Source organism: Macaca thibetana, chromosome 17 (assembly GCF_024542745.1).
Source record: "Macaca thibetana thibetana isolate TM-01 chromosome 17, ASM2454274v1, whole genome shotgun sequence".
In the NCBI taxonomy this organism is placed as follows: domain Eukaryota; kingdom Metazoa; phylum Chordata; class Mammalia; order Primates; family Cercopithecidae; genus Macaca; species Macaca thibetana.
Window position 1 is genome coordinate 21,543,591 of NC_065594.1, and position 19,253 is coordinate 21,562,843.

The window sequence follows — 19,253 nt, forward strand, 5'->3', positions numbered from 1 at the left end:
ACTAAATCACATCATTACAGAATGCCAGAAAAAGAAAAGATGATATTAAAGTATTTTCAGGGGAAACAGAGAAAATCCCCCACATAAAGCCTGAAATTCACATGGCCTTGGATTTCTCAGGAACCAGTACCCAAAGTTAGAAGAGCAATGCCTCAAAATTCTGGAGGAAAAATATGTCCAGTTTGGAATAGTCATCAATAAAAATGCAAGCAAAGTGTGAGAGCTGAATAAAGATAGTTTCAGACATGGAAGGACCTGAACATGTTTACCTTCCATGTGTCTTCTCTTGGGAAGCTACTAAGTAATATGCTCCACCAAAACAAAGAAATAAAGCAAGAAAATAGAAGAAATGAGGCTCAGAAATCAGAGAACCCAACTTAGGAAAGCAATAAAAGCAATTCCCAAGATAACTTTAAAACAGTGATTCTCAACTTTGGCTGCACATTAGAATCACCCGGGGAGCTTTTTGAAACCCTGAAGCCCAGGCCACAATACAGCAGGCTCTCTGGAGGTGTAACCCAGGTGTCTGTGATTTTTAAAGCTCCCTAGGTGAATCCAGTGTGCAGAGGAGGCTGAGAACTATTGTGTTAAAGGAAAGTCCCAGAACAACGGCTGTGCACCAGGCCTACAAACACCCAGGACAGGTTAAAGCAGGAGGAAAGAGGGATCCAGGAGAGAGAGGAAAAAAAAAATCGACAGGTTATCTGACAGGTGTAAGTTGGAAAATTGTTTAGAAATCTGCATCAAGAGGCATTTTGTAGAACAGTCACAAAAGCTGTCAGAAGACCGTCAAATGTTCAAAGGAAACTAAGAAAACGCTAAAATAAAATATGTTCAAAGAGTTTTACAGGAAGATATAACCACAGTATACCAACTGGCTTGGCAGTGAGAAAATGTTTATATAGTCATAAAAGGGAAAGCTCAAATTACTGAATAATTATAAGAATGAGAGGAAGAAATGAGTTAATAAGGTCTAAAATTGATTAGTCAAGACATATCAACACATATTAACAGATATTCAGAGCTAACTAAGAAAAGAAACAGGTGGTGGGTTGCATAATGGCCCCCCAAAGATGTCCCAATCCCTGGAATCTGTGAATGTTTCTTTATATGACAAAAGGGACTTTCCAGAAATTAAGGATCTTGAAATGAAGAGATTAGCCTGGATGGTCCAGGTGGGCCCATTGTAATCACAAGGGTCATTATAAGAGGAAGCCAAGAAGGTCAGGGAGGGTGCAGAAGGTTGGGTGAGATGGAAGCTAAATTGGAGTAATGCAGCCATGTGCCAAGGGTTTGGGGGGACAGGGGACAGATGCCCCCTGGAGCCTCCAAAAGGAACCATCCCTGTTGATAACCTCATTTTAGCATTTTAAAACTCATTTTTATTTCTGATCTCCGGAAGTGTAAGAGAATAAATGTTTGTTCTATTAGGTCACTACATTTGTGGTAATTTGTTACAGCAGCAATGGGAAATGCTAAGTGTTCCAAGTGTTGGGGTGGAAGTGGAATTCAAGTGGAGCAAAGGGACACATAGTAAGTATTTTATTTGACTTCGTAATGAATGAGCATGTGACACGTAGATAAAAATTACAATAACCAACCTGCACTGAGTGCTCACAGTAGTGTGAGAGAGGACAGCTGGAGAGGCACGAGCTAGAGAGCTCGGCCCCTCAGACATCAACATGCACACACATCTCCCATGGATTGTGTTAAATGCAAGCTCTGATTCAGGAGGCCTGCAGTGGGGCCTGAGATTGGTCTGCATTGAAATCTTTGCTCCTGATTTCAAAAGCTTTGCTTCCCCTTACCCCTTTGCAGAAGCAAAGATTTAGACTCGAGGCCAGTCCTGCAGACCCTAGAGGACTAAAAAGGGGCCATTGTAAAGAAAGAGACAGAATCTAGAATTGAAGGAGGGAGGGAGGGACAGAGAGAGGAAAGAGCTTTGTGCCTAAGCTAAGATATTTTGATTTTATCCTTGAAGATATGGGGGACCACTGAATGATTTGGGGAAGTGAAACACCAGGATGAGATTTTTTCACATCGTTATTCTTTGTTGAGGAAGTAGAGGCGTAAGGCCGGGTGCGGTGGCTTGCACCTGTAATCCCAGCACTTTGGGAGGCCAAGGTGGGTGGATCATTTCAGCCCAGGAGTTTGAGATCACCCTGTGCAATGTGGCAAAACCCTGTCTCTACAAAGACTACAAAAGTTAGCAGGGCATGGGGGTGCATGCCTGTGGTCCCAGCTACTCAGAAGGCTGAGGTGGCAGGATGGCTTGAGCCTGGGAGGTGGAGGTTGCAGTGAGCCAGATCACGCTACTGCACTCCAGCCTGGGTGACAGAGTGAGACCCTGTCTACAAAAATTTAAAAAATAAAAGATAAAAAAAAGTGGGGGCATAAAACCAGAGACTAGAAACCATTTCACATTTAACTAGAAATATGCAGTGATGGTTGCTGAGGGAGGTCTGATGATGCTGGTACTTCTGCCTACCCACACAATACAGAGAACTGCATTAATCCACATGTAAAAGTGAACCCTGTAAATATCTCTTGTCTGAAGTCCTAAGCCAAAAGGAACTTTCTTGTAACCACTAAAGGATTTTTCTTGTAATCTTTTACATTGACATAATTTTCCAGTATTTATTAAATCCCAATCTGCCAACGGCAGATCCACTTTTAAAGGAGAAAAGCACAAGAGGAAAAATCTTAGGAAAGTTACATTAGGTAGTAAAATTAAAGTATTAAAAATATACATATAAATTCTTCCAACTCATCACACCCCATATAGATGGGAATCACAGAGCGTTCACATTCTATACGTTGACCATAGCTACAGTAAACTGCAGGTGTCCTCTTTTTCCAAAGAAATGTTCTCCACAGAAGTGCAAGGTACATATTTGATTTTCCTAAAGCATTAGAAATGGTTCTGCAAAGCATTCTCAGAAGAATTCTATGCATATGGATTAGACAGAATGAGAAGAGTATAATATGGGTAAAAAGTCAATTAAATATATTGAACACTGAAACTGTATTAACAGTTTGGGGTCAAAATTAGAGCAGCTATTGCGTGCAGTTTATAAGGAACCATCCTGGGTCCAATCCCACTCCATATTTTCTATTAATAGCTCTGAGGATCCTATGACAAATGCACTAATCAATCCACAGAAAATGCAGCTCTGGGAAACATTGCTAATGCTTTGGACGACAGTATTAAAATTCAGGATGATCTTGTTAAATTGAAGAAATGAGCCAAAATCAATAGAGCAGCACACGCAGTTCTGCCAGGTGTTCCACATCAGAGGACACAGGGAGCCCTCAAACGGAAAGGAAGACCAGCCTGGTAGGTGAAAATCCAGTCGGTAAAGCTATCCAACTCCTGTTCTCCCTCTCCCTCCCTCACAGCCACAAGGATATCCAGACGGGTGTTTAGGGCTGCCATCTACACATGATTTAACTCCACTGCCTACAGCTCTCAACTCTTTCCCCCAGAGCCCTGCAGTGAGGGAAGAGATGATGGATTTCCTTTAATATAACTTGTAGGGCCCACACTCACGAATTTAGACTTTAGAACATCACATTAGAAGCAGAAAAAAAAAAAAAAAATAGGAAACAACTAAAGGTTTCTAAGTAGGAGTATAATGACCTCTTCCTAAGGAGTGTCATAATATCTTCCTGACATTTAAAAACACGGTCTCTATCGAGACAGGGGTAAGGGGAGATGAAGATGAGGGTTCTATTGAGAAAGCGGTAAGGGGAGATGAAGATAAGGGTTAACAACTGATTTAGCTACCCAAACCCTGAGAAACCTGAGACTTTAAGAAACGTAAATTCATCTTTTCTTTCAGCTACAACCCTTACCCAGAGTCATCCTTAATAACACTTACTTTCTTGTCCCCAATTAGCAAGTCAATAACCAAGCCCTGCTGCTTTCACCTTCTAAGCAGTTTTCTGACCTGCACTCTCTTCTCCATCCTCTCCCCTGCTGTCCTGGCTGAAGTCTTCATCATCCTTCACCCAGACTGATACAGAAGCCTTGGGGGGCCTCTCTGCTTCTCTATGCCTCTAGAGCCATCCTTCGCAATGTTACCAATGTGATCCAGAATGAAAACACAAATCCAACCCTGAGATTTCCCTGTTTAAAAATTTTCAATACCTTCAGTACTCACAGAATGAGGTTTAGGTGTTTCAAGGTGGCATGCAAATTTCTGTGGTGGTTTTCTACCAGGAGCACCACGAGCAGGCAGTATGCGGGTATTTCTACATGTCTCATTGGTAAGCACTGTGTGGGGGCATTTCTAGATGTCTCAGTGTCTGGGTGGCGCTACTAGCCCTTCATGCCCAGGGGCTAGGGATTCTAAACATCCTGCAGGACTCAAGACAACTCACACAATGAACTGTCCCATCTGAATTTCCAGAGGTAACACCACTGGGAAAGGGTCCTCATGGTTCCTGCTCACTTCTATATCCTACTAGCTCACTTTTCTGCACTGTGGCTACATAACTCTTCTTCTGCAACACAAGCCATACTTATTTCTTGCATTTATACCTTAACTGTTGCTCTATGTATCTTTATTAATTCTGATACCTGGAAAGACTCATCACTTTACTGATTCATAGTTTAAGCTTCCACTCTGGTGTCATTTCCCAGGAAGCATCTAACACACATGGTCTGACTTAGATGCTTCTTCCTCATAAGGCAGTAGTGCTCTCTTATCGTGATATGCTCTGGGCTCAGCAGTTTGCTTTAAAACCAATGGTGTTCTCCTTTACTAAGCTTCACTGGGCAGAAACTGTAGGCACTCAGTAGGCCTTATATAGACCTATGAATTTAAAGAATGGAAGGATGGAAGGATGGATGGATGGGTGGGTGGATGAGTGGGTAAATGAATGATTGGGTGAGAGGAAGGACTTCTCTGAGGCTGTTTTAGTCCAGGTGCCCATAAAATAATACAAGCATTATTTCATAGCTCAGGCAACAGTTGAGGTCAAAGTTTCGGATCAGGTCATCTGTCTTTAGTTCCAGCATTCTGTGATGTACAAGTCACTCTATATCCCTAATCTTCAGTCACTAAATACCTCTATAAAATGTGCCAGGCAGCACCCTGCATAGCATTTCACTTACCCATGTTGAGGATTGTGGGCCACAAACAGCACTTTGACAGGCACTTCTGTCTGGCGATTCTACGTTCAGTTTGCTCAAGAACTCGGTGGTTTTGCTACCAGGAACACAAACAGGTGTTAGTGCCTTCACAAAAATATGAATATAATTCTTTATTGTTCCTTTGGATACTAACCTAGACTTATGTGGGTGATGACTAAAATTGTCCTCGGCAGAACAGAAAGTTACGCTGAGAACAAGGTGTAGTAGAAATCAAAACAGAATGCGATTGCAAGATTGCATTCTTCAAGAACAATATTTCAAAAATATAAAACTACGTTTATGAAAGGTGAACCTATGGCCTCATTTTTTCCACTTTGTGTTACTGACATAAATACAAGTCCTCTCTCAGAGCACATTCCACCGCACGGGGCCCTAATTTCCTATCTGAACATTTAATGCTTAACACTCAGACTTCAGGGTGGAGCTGCCGAACATTCACGCCCTACAACATCCTGCTTCACGCCAGTTTTACATTAAGCCCTTTACCCTCTCATCTCATCTCCCTCATGGCTTTGACCGCTGTCAGGATGCACAGACCCTCTAATCCAGCAGCTCTTTTCCATTTATGGATCACAGAGCCCTTTGGGACTCTGAAAGCAAAAGTGGACCCTCTGTTGACACACACACACACACACACACACACACACACACACACACAGTCCTTTGCATTTTGTTTCAGAGAGGGGAAAAAGCCTCCATAGAGGTTAAAAAGTGCTGCTGATTCTAGATTGCATTTCTAATATCTCTTTTTAGCTCTGAAAAACTGACCTAGAAATGTCCTCAGTTTAAATAAGAAGCTCTCTGTTTTTACCTTAAAAATCCAAACCACCACCCCAATTTCCCCTCTCACTTATGCCAAGCATAGAACACTGGATTTCCTAGCCCTTACCCTCAGTGCCTGGCCTGTTCTGCCTACCTTGATTAATTTCTACCCCTCTGTCCTTTTCTCATGTAATTTGTGGGATTTTTATGTCTTCATTGCACATTCACAGCCACATACCTCATTGAGCACTGACTTATATTGCCCCAGACTTGTGCAGCCTGCTCCCATCTCCCTCCCTCCCTCCTGCTAGCCCTCTGCTTCCCCCTAACATTTTAAGCCTAATGCTAAGATCTAATTCATCAAGTACTTAGGACATGGGCATCAAAGGAAATGCAAAGTATCTGGTAAGAACAAATGGCATCCAGTGTAGGGGGAAAACAAGGAATTAGAAATTAAACAGGTGCCAACACCACTTCAAATAATTACTTAGGTAGAACATGGCATTTGAAAAAGGTCAGAAGCTTGATCTGGGGAAGGAAGAAATAAAAGTGAAGCAACGTACAGAACCCTGAGAAACATAACCCTGAGAAACATTCAGCAGTTGAGACGAGCAGCCTTTCCATTTGTCTTGGATTACTTATCTTGCCCAGAATAGACAAGGAGACTAATGAAGTCGCAGGGTCTGGAAGCTGCCCTACTGTCTGGGGCTTTATGAAGTCATCAGTCAAAAGTATAAAAAGAAGAGCGATGCCAGAAGTTTGGATGAGATCTCTGAATATCCTGAGTGCAGACCATAGGAGAAAGCAGTGAAAAAGAAACACTGTGACAAGCAAGGAGGAAACTTCAGACCAAGTCGACAGGCAGCCCCTCAGTTTACTGACTGCTGCATCTTACCTGCCAACACCAAGCACAAAGCTGTCTGCATAGCTAGCCTCTAGCTGTGGCCCTTGTGCCAATTATCACTACCCCACTCATGCTGCAGGATATAAAGCAGAGTGACAGGCCACAGGACTGCCAGAGGAATACAGGTAGGGGCCTGCAGAGGATGTGGATTACTGTCAAGTGATCAACTATACAAAGGAAGTCCCATTTTACTACACTAACTCGTATTTTTCTACTATTAGCATTAGTCCCTGGTATATAATAAAATTTCCATATATTGGTTGAACTGAAGTGGGATCCCTGTAGGTAACTGTGGTTATATTTAATAAAAGTAAGATGTAGAACCTGCTTGAGGGGCAAACGAAGGAAAACCAACCTTGTGGGAAGTCCAACTGGACTAAGAACCCTGGACTCTAGCACTATTTTCACCTTGCCCTTCGGGTTTCTTGGTATTATCACTACTGTGACTCTGCAGCCTGTTGGAGAGGGGTGGTTCTCTTCCACTTTGTCACTCTGATCCAAGCATAAAAGATTTCTTCCTCTATTCTCCATAGTACAAAATAAAATTTACTCATGTCCAACTTAGGATTTTTAAGGATCCTTCCTGCTCATTCTTACGTTGATTTCTATGGCATATCCTGAAAGGTCTCTTCAAGAAAATCTTGCCTCAACAGAATACAGTTGTAGCAGAGACTGCTAAATGGTCATGAAAATTTACATTCTCCTCTTCTGGCCACACAACTTGGCTACATTTCCTAGCCTCCCTTGCAGCTAAGGTTGGCTATATGATCGCGTCTTGACCATTGGAATGTGAGAAGTGATGAATGCCACGTCCAGTACTAACTTATTAGAAAATTCCCACGCATGTGCCTCCATACGTTGTTCTCCTGGGTGGAACAGAGACAGCCCTCAAGGAAATGTTGGAAGTTGTGCATTGAAGGTGGTGGAGTCTCTATCAGTTTTGGTTCCTAAATACCTGAGTGGAGGAGGCTGCCTTTCAAATTATGATACAATGATATTTTAAAAAGCAGTCTATGCTTTTTGCGAATTCACTTATAGGTAGTAAAATTAGAAGCACTTGCCAAGTGAGAAGAGCAGCTCCTGGCATCCAGGAATTGATCTGATGCTCACGTCTAAATCTCAGTGTTATTATAAACTGATCTGATCCGACACTGAAGTTAAGCCTTGTTCCACTGTTGGATGTAAGTAGTCACACAGAATATCCACTTCACACAAGGTCATCATGCAATCCACAAAGTACCAAACATCATCTCCTCTAAGTGAATGACTGCTACTTCTTCACTAATTACAGCTTCATAGTCACTCTAGGTCCTTCCCATAGGAAAGATTTACTGAGATATCCAATCATAAAATTGTCCCCACAGTCTGATGGCGTCCAATCCAGAGTAACTCCCTGCCTCCGTAGACCTCCCCAAAATTACCCAACCAAAACACAAATCCTGTAGTAGGGTCTTTCTAACACTTTCTCACGGAGATAACTCACCATTCCCTATGGTATGCATTTTCCTTTGCTGCAATGAGTAATAAACCCAACTTGTTCAACTACAGGTATGTTCCTGGTAGTTTTTGGTTAAAGCACATTGACAAATGTTACATACCAGGACAGTGGTTATTGCTAGGGAAAGACAGAGAAGGAAAGGATGAGGGTGGAGGGATAGCTGTCTTTGTAATATTTATTTTTTTAATTAACCGAATATAAGTAATATCTTAACAATATGGCCTTAGTGGTTGATACATATTTTCTGTGTGTTTGAAATGTTTCTCAAATAAAAAGGGAAAAAAACTCACACAGACTATGGTGGTGTTTACTAGGGAGACTTGGCAGGTCCCATTCCAGATTTCATAGAACAGTAGTTTCCAGAATGCCAGTGGGAAGACCAGTGTGGCGCTGGCTACATGAGAATCACCTGCGGTGCTTCCTAGAAATTACTGGACTTAAGCCTTTGACTCTAATTCAGCACGTCTGGAGTGGGATCTGGGAATCTGCGTTTCTTAAAAGCACCCCTGGTGATGGTAAGAACTACTACAGTAGTACAGATGGATATTCAATGTGCATAATTATCTTAAGTCTACATGATTCTGACTTATGAATAATTCATGCTATATAACACATTTGGAAATAAAACCTCAGTGTGTCTTAGGAACTGTATAATCTAATAATGCATTCTACATGTACTTTGCAATAGCTTCACAAACCTGAACTTTGCCACCATGAGGTTTAGGTAAGTAATCATTCGTACAGGCACGCATATATTCATGCAGGCAACAAATATTTCCTGAGTCTCTGCCATGTGCTTAGCAATATGGGTTGTAGGACAATCTAAAGAAGTATTATTTTGCTCGAGTCAGTTTCACATAACTGGGTATGAGCAAATGACATTCACACACCTACAAGCACTCACAGAGCCTATGTAAGTAAGAGAGTGAGAGAAAATCTATTGGGATACACAAAACCTGTTTAAGAGATCACAAGAACAAGATTTATAAAACAAAACATGAAAGTGAGTAGTAATGCTGGGAGAACTTTGTACTTAATCAAAGTAATCAACCTATTACATAAACTTTAAGGAATTCTTTCCCTTCATTTATCTGGTCTTTAATAATTTAATTTTTAGTTGCACAAGTAATACATAAATACGAGTCAGAAAATAGAATAGAAATTAGATAAAAATATAAAGAAAAAAGTTAAGGTCCTATATAACATCTCTGTCAACCTGACTCCTTTCCCCAAAGGACATCATGAATTGTCAAGTATGTATCCTGATTATTTTCTATTAATTGATAAATATCTATTTAAAATTACATACAAATGAACAGTGATTTACCTTGGGGGAGGGTAATTAGGATAAGGCAGAGAAGGCCGGCTGTTCTCTAAAATGTGTTTCTCTGCTTCCTGGATATATAGCTAGACTACATTTCCCAGCTCCCACACAATTAGATGTGACCTAGGAGCATATATCTGCATTCTAGTCAATGAAATGTGAGTAAATGTATGGGCCAGGCTGAAGTGATCCACATCAATAACCTCTCACAGGATTCTTAATACTCTTTCCTCCTTCTAACTGATGATGGTGGGCTTGCAAGGCATTTGCAAAAGATAGTAGAGTCACCCTTTGCCTGAAGCTTTTAATGCCAGGGGGCAAAAGCTAACCTGACTCAAACATCAGCCCTGGATCATTCCACAAGAAAGATATAAACCTCTTGTTCTTTAAGTCACCGAAATTTTGGTGTTTACGTTTTTTAACTACAGCTTTTCCTACCCTAACAGACTTTTTTCTTTAAGTGGGATACTATATTTTGTTCTGAAAATAGATTTTTGTCATCTAACCACATCTTCGAGATTTTTCCATATTTATAAATATATATCTTATTCCTTTTGGCAGCTGACTGGCATTTTATGATATGGATATAATACATGTAACATTCTTATGGATGGATATTTATGGTTTTTTCCAGTGAGCATCCTGGTATATACATCTTGTTCAAATACATAAATACTTTTCTAGGATATAAACCTAGAAGTAGAATTTTATTCTAATATAGGTTCACATAAATAGATATACAAATTTTTGTTTTTGTTTTTTGAGACAGGGTCTCACACTGTTGCCCAGGCTGGACAGCAGCCTTGACCTCCTGGGTTCAAGTGATCCTCCTACATCAACCTCCCAAATAGTTGGGCTACGGGAGCACACCACCATGCCCAGCTAATATTTTTTTAGAGGTGGGGCCTTGCTGTGTTGCCCAGGCTGATCACTTCTGGCCTCAAGTGATCCTCCCACCTCAGCCTCCCAAAGTATTGGGATTACAAGCATGAGCCACTGCACTCAGCCTATGCATGATTAAACCATGCTTAATAGTGCCAAGCTGATCTACACAAATTTATATATATTCACCAAAAGTTAACTTTATGAAAGTGCCAATTCAGAACCAAGGATAACCTCCTTTAAGTACTAGTCCTATCCTGTCTTGCACATTCCTATTTATCTCCGTCACCTCCGAGTGTCCCAGTCTCACCCATCATTCAATATCACTCAATGTCTCAATCCCACACTGCCCCGTATGTCAGCCACTTAAGCCCCCCCACCTCCCTCTAGCCTTCCAAACCTTTCCAAGGGGGCAAAAATCTCTTTATCTTTAACCAAGAGTTAACAACTCAGGATTCTTAACCTCACGTCAGAAAGTCTCCCTCAAATACAAAATGACTATTAGGCAAACACCCAGGTAAAAATAAATTGTGGGCAAGATCCATTTACAAATGCTAAAATCACTGGGCAAAGGTTTGCAGATAACAGGATATTAGTATAGTCTTAAAGGATCTCTCCGAAGACATTCATCAACTGCAAAGAGAAAAACAATAACTCAACAGTGGAGACCACCTCACCAAATGATCCAAGTAAATATCACCAGTGATAAGGATACTGACCATCATGTACCCTCTGACGTGATGCACTGAGAAGGACACGGCATCACTTCTGTAATTTTCTTGTTGGAAATTATAACTTCAAGCTATTCATGAGAAAACATCAAACAAACCCAAATTGGGGGACATTCTACAAAGTAATTATCCAATACCCACTGAAAGTGTTAAGTTCATGAAAGAGAAGGGAAAAAAATGAGGTACTGTCACATATTGGAGGAAATTAAGGAATCATAGTGACTGGGTGTTTTATGTGATCCTGAATTGGATCCTGAAATAGAAAAGAAGCACTGGAGGGAAACTGATGGAATGTGAATAAGGTCTGTAGTTTATATTAATAGTACTGTACCAATGTTAATTTTCTGATTTTGATCATTGTACTATGGCTATATAAGATATTAATGTTAGCTAGATGAAGGTTTTATTGGAAACCATTTTTCTACTATTTTTGTACCTTTAAGTTGGAAATTATTTCAACATAAAAAATTAAAAAAAAAAAAAGAGTCGGCCTCACTTTCCCACATTGTCTGAAACCTGACCACCTCTTGAGAAGAGTACTTCCTCCGACCGCCGGATATGGAGCTATTTTACTTCTCATATACATATTCCTTGGTGCCTGAAAGTGAAGCAGACATCCTGTTTGCTCCCAATCTACTTCCAGACCATTACTTCCCCCATCACCTGCAAAACATGTTTGCTCCTGTAGTTCCCACAACACAGAATATACCATCCTCTTTGCCATTGTCATCCTTCAACCTTCTGGTCAACCATCTCTCATTTGTTTAAGATTTCAGCCTTTGGTGCACCCAGGAGGCGTGGGCATCATGTAATTGGCAATTGGTCAAGGCTGGTGCCAGACCCAGCCTCCTGAAGGAACCATGTCCTGCAGCTTTGGGTGCTACTCGCCATGTCAGGCAGACACTGCTGCCCAAGAGGAGCTGCTTTTTGAATTCTCTGTGAATGTTGGAAGGAGGAACGCCAGAGCTGCTGGCTGAAAATCATCCAAACAAGAGGAATACCCCACAGCATGGACTTCCTGGTTTTCTTCCTGCTCTACTGGCTTTGGTGCCAGTTGGTTATGTTGTGACCTGTTTTTTGCTAGAAAACCCATGATTTGAAATGCCTGGTCAGGGCAGGAGCACAGATATTTTCCTGTATAATTCCAGAATGTCTTCAGAAAGCCATGTAAAGATTGCTTCATTACATTTCCCATACATGAAACCATACCTTCATTATCCTTCACCTGGTCTTGCAAGGGATGGTGAATGCTGAATATACCTGGGAAATACCTGGCTACCATCAAAAGCTAGTTCTCCTGTATTACCTTCTTCTGCCCTATCTGCTTCTGATTGTAGACCCGTTTATTTCCACCCTAACTTGTGTAACTGATTCTGGCATTATAACAAAAGCAAGTGAATTATTTCTTCAAGTTTATAAATTCAATGAAGTGATGTTTCTAAAGAGGTGAGGTGCTCTACTTATGATTTACGAACACCAGCTCGATCTAAGCACTGACTGCAGTGTGTGCACCGTTTTGATCATCATTGGGTTTGGGTGAACAACTGCATCTGGGCTTGGAACACCAGTTATTAATACGTTCTCATCTACCTCTTGATGTTGATGACCTCGGCTGCTGCCATGGCCATTGTGAGCAATGCGTTTCTGGTCAACTTGGTGGTATTGTTGGATTTGCACTAGACTTACACTGATGACCTCAGACACTTCCAGTTTATAGACTTGATTTTTCTTATTCAGTACCTGTTCCGGACCTTTCCAACAATTGTCTTCATGCTGGGGTTGTGGTTGGGGAGGATGTTGTAATGGTCCTGAGCTTCCTCCTGAGTGCTTTGCTCTGTACCTGGTTGCCACCAACCAGACTGCTAATGAGTGGTACAGAGGTGACTGGGTCCCATGCCAGCATTGCCCCCTCACGGTCTGACCCCATCAGGAAAGCCCTAAATCTACCAGAACATTCACTCCCATGGGCTCTGGAGCAACCTTTGAGAGATCTTTCTACCTGCCATTCCATACTATGAGAGAAAGAAGAAAGAAGAATGGAAAGAGTATTACTGCCTTTTAAATATAGTATGCATTTATTTATTTTTAAAAAACCCTTCAGCCTTCCTCCTTATCTTGACTACTGTTAACATGGATATCTTATGTGCTCTCCCCAACCACAAGCTGTGTTTCTTGATTTCTTGGTCTCCAGTAACTCTTCTTCACTCTACCTCAGCCATACTGCCAGGGCCGTACCCTTGTCATTGTTGTCATGAAAAAATGTCCTCTCTCCAAACTGTCTGATAAATTCCATTCCTGAACACAACTTTCTGTCATTCCATGTTCTTTCAAGTACTATCAATATAACAACATTCCAGTCTCTCTGGGATTTCTAAACCACTGATTCCCCACCTCTTTCTAACCATCAGTTCCCATCTATTTTAATTCTTGTGCAGCTTAGAGCCCATAGTCCAATTTTTAAATCTTTCCCTTACAAATTCCTTTCTTCTTCTTCTCCCTGCTTCCATCATATATGTCTGGAAAAATCTCAAACTTAGATCAAGCCAACTATCTGTTTTCTCTGAGTCTGCACCAGAACAAACAAACAAACAAACAAATAAATAAATAAAGTTGAGAAAAATAACATATTTGGTGTTTTGGGATGGGAGGTATGAAGAAGGATGCAGTGGTGACGTAGACTGGCTTCAAATGAAGTCCATTAACTCTAGCTTCATCCTACTGAATTCTACTACTCCATTTCACTCATAAATTCTTTTTTTTTTTTTTTTTTTTTTTTTTTTTTTGAGATGGAGTTTTGCTCCTGTTGCCCAGGCTGGAGTGTAATGACGTGATCTCGGCTCACTGAACCTCCGCCTCCTGGGTTCAAGTGATTCTCCCGCCTTAGCCTCCTGAGTAGCTGAGATTATGGGCACCTGCCACCATACCCGGCTAATTTTTTGTATTTTTAGTAGAGACAGGTTGGTCTCAAACTCCTGACCCCAAGTGATTCACCTGCCTCAGCCTCCCTAAGTGCTGGGATTACAGGCATGAGCCACCATGCCCAGCCCACTCATTAATTCTTCTCCTGTACCTTTTGTTTGTTCTCAGTTCTCAGCTGACAATCTTCTCATACTTCATTGAGAATAGAGAAATAAGTATTTCATCTTGTCAACACAAAATCTTTAAGTCTTCCTATATCTGTACCTATCTTCCTTTAACAAAAATGTAAAGAGTGCTTCCTTAATTAAAGGGAAGTACTCTCCTTTTAATCATTGACTAATCATTAAGCATTGGTTACGTATACTCAGGAACCTATTCATATAATCTTTCTAGTGTCTAGTCTTCCCCTTGTGTCTAGTCTTCCCCTCCTCTCCTGGATCATTTCTATCAGCATACAAACATGACCCATTAAGAAAACTTTTGATTCCACAGCCTCATCCAGTTACTGCCTCATTTCATTGTTCTCACTTTCAAATTATTCAAGAGTTACTGCTAAATGCCAAATCTATTCCCATATCTCCATTTACTCATGAGTCCAATTCAATCAAGCTCTAGCCCCATCATCATGCCCAAATCATTCCTGTCAAGATCACAGCCATTGTCACTGGTCCTCCTCTCATCTGACCTTTCAACACTGGTGGAGAATTCACTAATTTCTCCTTTCGGAAACATGTCTGTCCTGTTTTCCATGATACTACACTCTTGATTTGCCCAACCTCTCAGATGTCCTTTAGTATCTACCTGAACTCTACATGATAGAGCTCCTCTGTATTTGGTCCTGGGCCCTCTTCTCAAACCTGCAATTTCATCTTAAGTGACTTTATCCATTTTCATGGCTTTATATTTACATGCTAATAATTCCTAAATTTATGTTTCCCACACATCTGCTCAGTGAGACCAAATTCATGTGTACAACTGCCCATTTGATATCTCCAAATCATCTCAAACTTAAACTCTTGATATTCTTCTAAATATATAAGCTTAAACTTAACTTAAACTCTTGATTTTTTCTTCCCAAACCTTGGTTTTCACCTAGTAGCCCCCATCTCAATATATGGCATAACTACACCTCCAATACTTCAAGTCAGAAACTTGGGAGTCATCCTTGATTCTTCTTCTTCATCCCCAATATCAATATGTCCTGTTGAACTTACATACAATATGTAGGTATAGTCATATGTCAGAGATACTGTGAGTTTGCTTCTAGACCACTACAAAAAAGCAAATCAAACATTGCAATAAATTGAGTCACACAAATGTTTTTGTTTTCCATTCATATAAAAGTTGGGTTTACACTATATTGTAGTCTGTTAGGTGTGCAACAGCACTATGTCTTTAAAAATGTATACCTTAATTTAAAAATACTTTATTGCTAAAAAAGTGCTAACATCTGAGCCTTGGGTGAGTTGTAATATTTTTGCTGGTGGAGGCTCTTGTTGATACCTGCTGACTAATCAGGGTGGTAGTTGCTAAAGGCCAGAGTTGCTGTGGCAATTTCTTAAAATAAGACATTGAAGTTTGCCACATCAATTGACTGTTTCTTTCATGAAAGATTTGTGTGTAGCATGCAATGCTGTTTGACAGCATTTTACCCATAACAGAACTTCATTCAAAATGGAAGTCAATCTCTTAAACCCTGCCACCACTTTATCAGCTAGGTTTATACAATATTCTAAATTTTAAGTCATTTCGTCAATGTTCACAGCATCTTCATCAGGAGTAGTTCCCATCTCAACAAATCCTTTTCTTTGCTCATCCACAAAAAGCAACTCCTCATCCATTGATGTTTGATCCTAAGATTGCAACAATTCATTCACATCTTCAGATTCCACTTCTAATTCTAGTTCTCTTGCTATTTCCACATCTGCAGTGACTTCCTCCACTGAAGTTTTGAGTCCATCAATGTCATCCATGAGGGCTGGGATCAACCTGTTCCATATTCCGGTTAATGTTGATATTTTGACCTCCTCCCATGAATCACAAGTGTTCTTGATGGCATCTAGAATGGTAAATCCCTTCTAGAAGATTTTCAGTTTAGTTTGCCCAGATCCATCAGAAAAATCACCATCTATAGCCTTAAAAAAATCGATTTCTTTTTTTTTTTTTTTTTTTTTTTTGAGACAGAGTCTCGCTCTGTCGCCCGGGCTGGAGTGCAGTGGCCGGATCTCAGCTCACTGCAAGCTCCGCCTCCCGGGTTCACGCCATTCTCCTGCCTCAGCCTCCCGGGTAGCTGGGACTACAGGCGCCGCCACCGCGCCCGGCTAGTTTTTTGTATTTTTTAGTAGAGACGGGGTTTCACCGTGTTAGCCAGGACGGTCTCGATTTCCTGACCTCGTGATCCACCCGTCTCGGCCTCCCAAAGTGCTGGGATTACAGGCTTGAGCCACCGCGCCCGGCCTAAAAATCGATTTCTTAAATAAGATGTGAACATCAAATTTCTTCCTTGATCCACAGGCTGCAGAATGGAGACTGCATTGGCAGGCATGAAAACATTAATCTCCTTGTATATCTTCCAGGCATCTCAAACTTAGCATGTCTGTCCTTGAACTTTTGATATTCTTCTTCCCAAACCTTGGTTCTTCGTTTTGATATTTGGTTTAGAAATACTGCCAAATATCCTAATAGGTATTAGAACCAACGTTTGGGAAGAAAAAATATCAAAAGTTTAAGTTTAGATATGCTAACTTTAAAGGCCTGGGAAATATACAAGGAAATTAATGTTGTTTTCATGGGTGATTAGGTGCATTGTCAATGAGCAGCGATATTTTGAAAGGAACTTTTTCTTCTGAGCAGGTCTTATTAGCGGGCTTAAAATATTCAGTAAACCATGTTGTAAACAGAGATGCTGCCATCTAGGCTCTGTTATTCCATTCATAGAGCATACACACAATTTAGCACACTTTTTTAAGGGCCCTAGGATTTTCAGAATGGCAAATGAGCATTGGCTTCAACTTAAAGTCACTATCTGCATTAGCCCCTAACAAAAGTTAGCCTGTCCTTTGAAGTAGGTATTGACGTCTCCTCTCTACATATGAAAGTCCTAGATGGCATTTTCTTCCAATAGAAGGCCATTTCATCTACATTAAAAATCTGTGGCTCAACCCCTGTAATCTCAGCACTTTGGGAGGCTGAGGTGGGCAGATCACCTGAGGTCAGGAGTTCAAGACAAGCCTGGCTAATATGGTGAAACCCCATCTCTACTAAAAATACAAGAAATTAGCCGGGCATGGTGGTGGGTGCCTGTAATCCCAGCAACTCAGGAGACTGAGGCAGGAGAATCACTTGAACCTGGGAGGCAGAGGTTGCAGTGAGCTGAGATGGCACCACTGCACTCCAGCCTGGGAGACAAAGCAAGACTCTGTCAAAAAAAAAAAAAAATCTGTTGTTTAGCATACACATCTTCATCAGTGATCTTAACTAGATCTTCTGGATATCTTGCAGTTTCTACATCAGCACATTCTACTTCACATTGCAAGTTTATATTATGGAGCAGGCTTTTCCTTAAACCTCATGAACCAACCTCTGCTAGTTTCTAACTTTTCTTCTGCAGCTTCCTCATCTCTCTCTCAGCTTTCATAGAAATAAAGAGTGTTAGGGCCTTACTCTAGCTTAGGCTTTGACTTAAGGGAACGTTTTGGCTGGTCTGATGTTCTATCCTGACCACTTGAACTTTCTCCATATTAGCAATACAGCTAGTTTGCCTACTTATCATTCACATGTTCACTGGAGTAGCATTTTTAATTTCCTTTGAGAACTTTTCTTTTGCATTCACAACTTGGCTAACAAGTGCAAGGGGTCTAGCTTTTGGCCTATCTTGGTTTTCAACACGCCTCCACACTGAACTTAGTCATTTCTAGCTTTTGATTTAAAATGAGACATGTGTGATATTTCCTTTTACTTGAATGCTTAGGGGCCATGGTAGGGTTATTAATCGGCCTAGTTTCAGTATTGTTGTGTCTCAGGTAATAGGAAGACCCCAAGAGGAGAGAGAGATAGACAGGGGAACAGCCAGTCAGGGGAGCAGTCAGAACACATGCAACATTTATTGATTAAATTCACTGTCATTTGTGGATCCCCAAAACAATTACAATAGTAACAACAAAGATCACTGATCACTGATCACCAAATCAGATGTCATCATAATGAAAAGGTTTGAAATATTGCACAGATTACCAAAATGTGACACTATGACCCAAAGTGGAAAAATGGCACCAATAGGCTTGCTCAACACAGGGTTGCCACAAACTGACAATTTATAAGATTTTAAAAATGGATTAACTGTGAGGTGCAATAAAGCCAAGTCCAATAAAACAAGGCATGCCTGTACTTTTCTCTGCACTGACATCACTTAAGCTGAGCCACCACCAACTCTTATCTGGACTACTACAGTAACATCTTTAGTAGTTTCTCCATTTCTTCTCTTGCCTTCTCAAATCTATTCACAACACAGCAACCAGAGTAGTCATTTCTTTCTGAAAAATAAAAATCTTCTACAGGTTATCCTTGTGGCTTGAAAAAAATGCAGACTCTGTGCCATGGCCCATGTGGTCCACTTGACCTGCCTAGCTCCTGCCTGCCTTGTCAACTTCGTGATCTCTTTTTTTCACTTCAGCCCATACACACCAGCTTCCTTTCAGGTTGCCGAGTACCCTATATGCCATTGCCTCAGCCTAGAACTTTCTTTCTGGTTCTCTGTATGGCTGGTTCCTTCTCATCCTTTTGTCTCCAGTTCAAATGTCATTTTCTTGGAAAGTCAGGTCCTACCTATCACGCTAAGGAGATTTTCCCTTCCCAGTCCCATTATGCTCAATCACTTACCCTATCTCTAACACTATGTTTCTTCATAGGAATTGTTCGAATCCTACACAGTTATCCTACACAGTTCTTTGTTAACTTGTCTATTAATTTCCACACTTGCTCATGAAGCCATAGTTGCTTTACTCACAAATACATGCCTAGAACCTAATATAGTGCTTGACACACACTAGGAGCTTATCGGTTTAGAGGATTTTTCT

General features: G+C 40.9%; 2 protein-coding genes and 1 pseudogene across 9 annotated transcripts in view; 2 read left to right on the forward strand and 1 right to left on the reverse strand.

The window, feature by feature from the left end:
* DNAJC15 (DnaJ heat shock protein family (Hsp40) member C15) overlaps positions 1-19,253 on the forward strand; it is a 354,888-nt gene that overhangs the window by 147,919 nt on the left and 187,716 nt on the right. The gene's annotated exons all lie outside the window — the stretch shown is intronic.
* Positions 1-19,253, reverse strand: part of EPSTI1 (epithelial stromal interaction 1) — a 225,984-nt gene that overhangs the window by 146,690 nt on the left and 60,041 nt on the right. For all 8 annotated transcript variants that reach the window (XR_007720730.1, XM_050766209.1, XM_050766208.1 and 5 more), the window contains exon 7: positions 5,120-5,213. Coding sequence is in view for 7 of the 8 variants with exons in the window: in XM_050766209.1 (XP_050622166.1) it covers positions 5,120-5,213 (94 nt within the window). In the remaining variant the exon portion in view is untranslated. The remainder of the gene's footprint in view (positions 1-5,119; positions 5,214-19,253) is intronic.
* LOC126940797 (palmitoyltransferase ZDHHC4-like) lies at positions 12,202-14,379 on the forward strand (annotated as a pseudogene).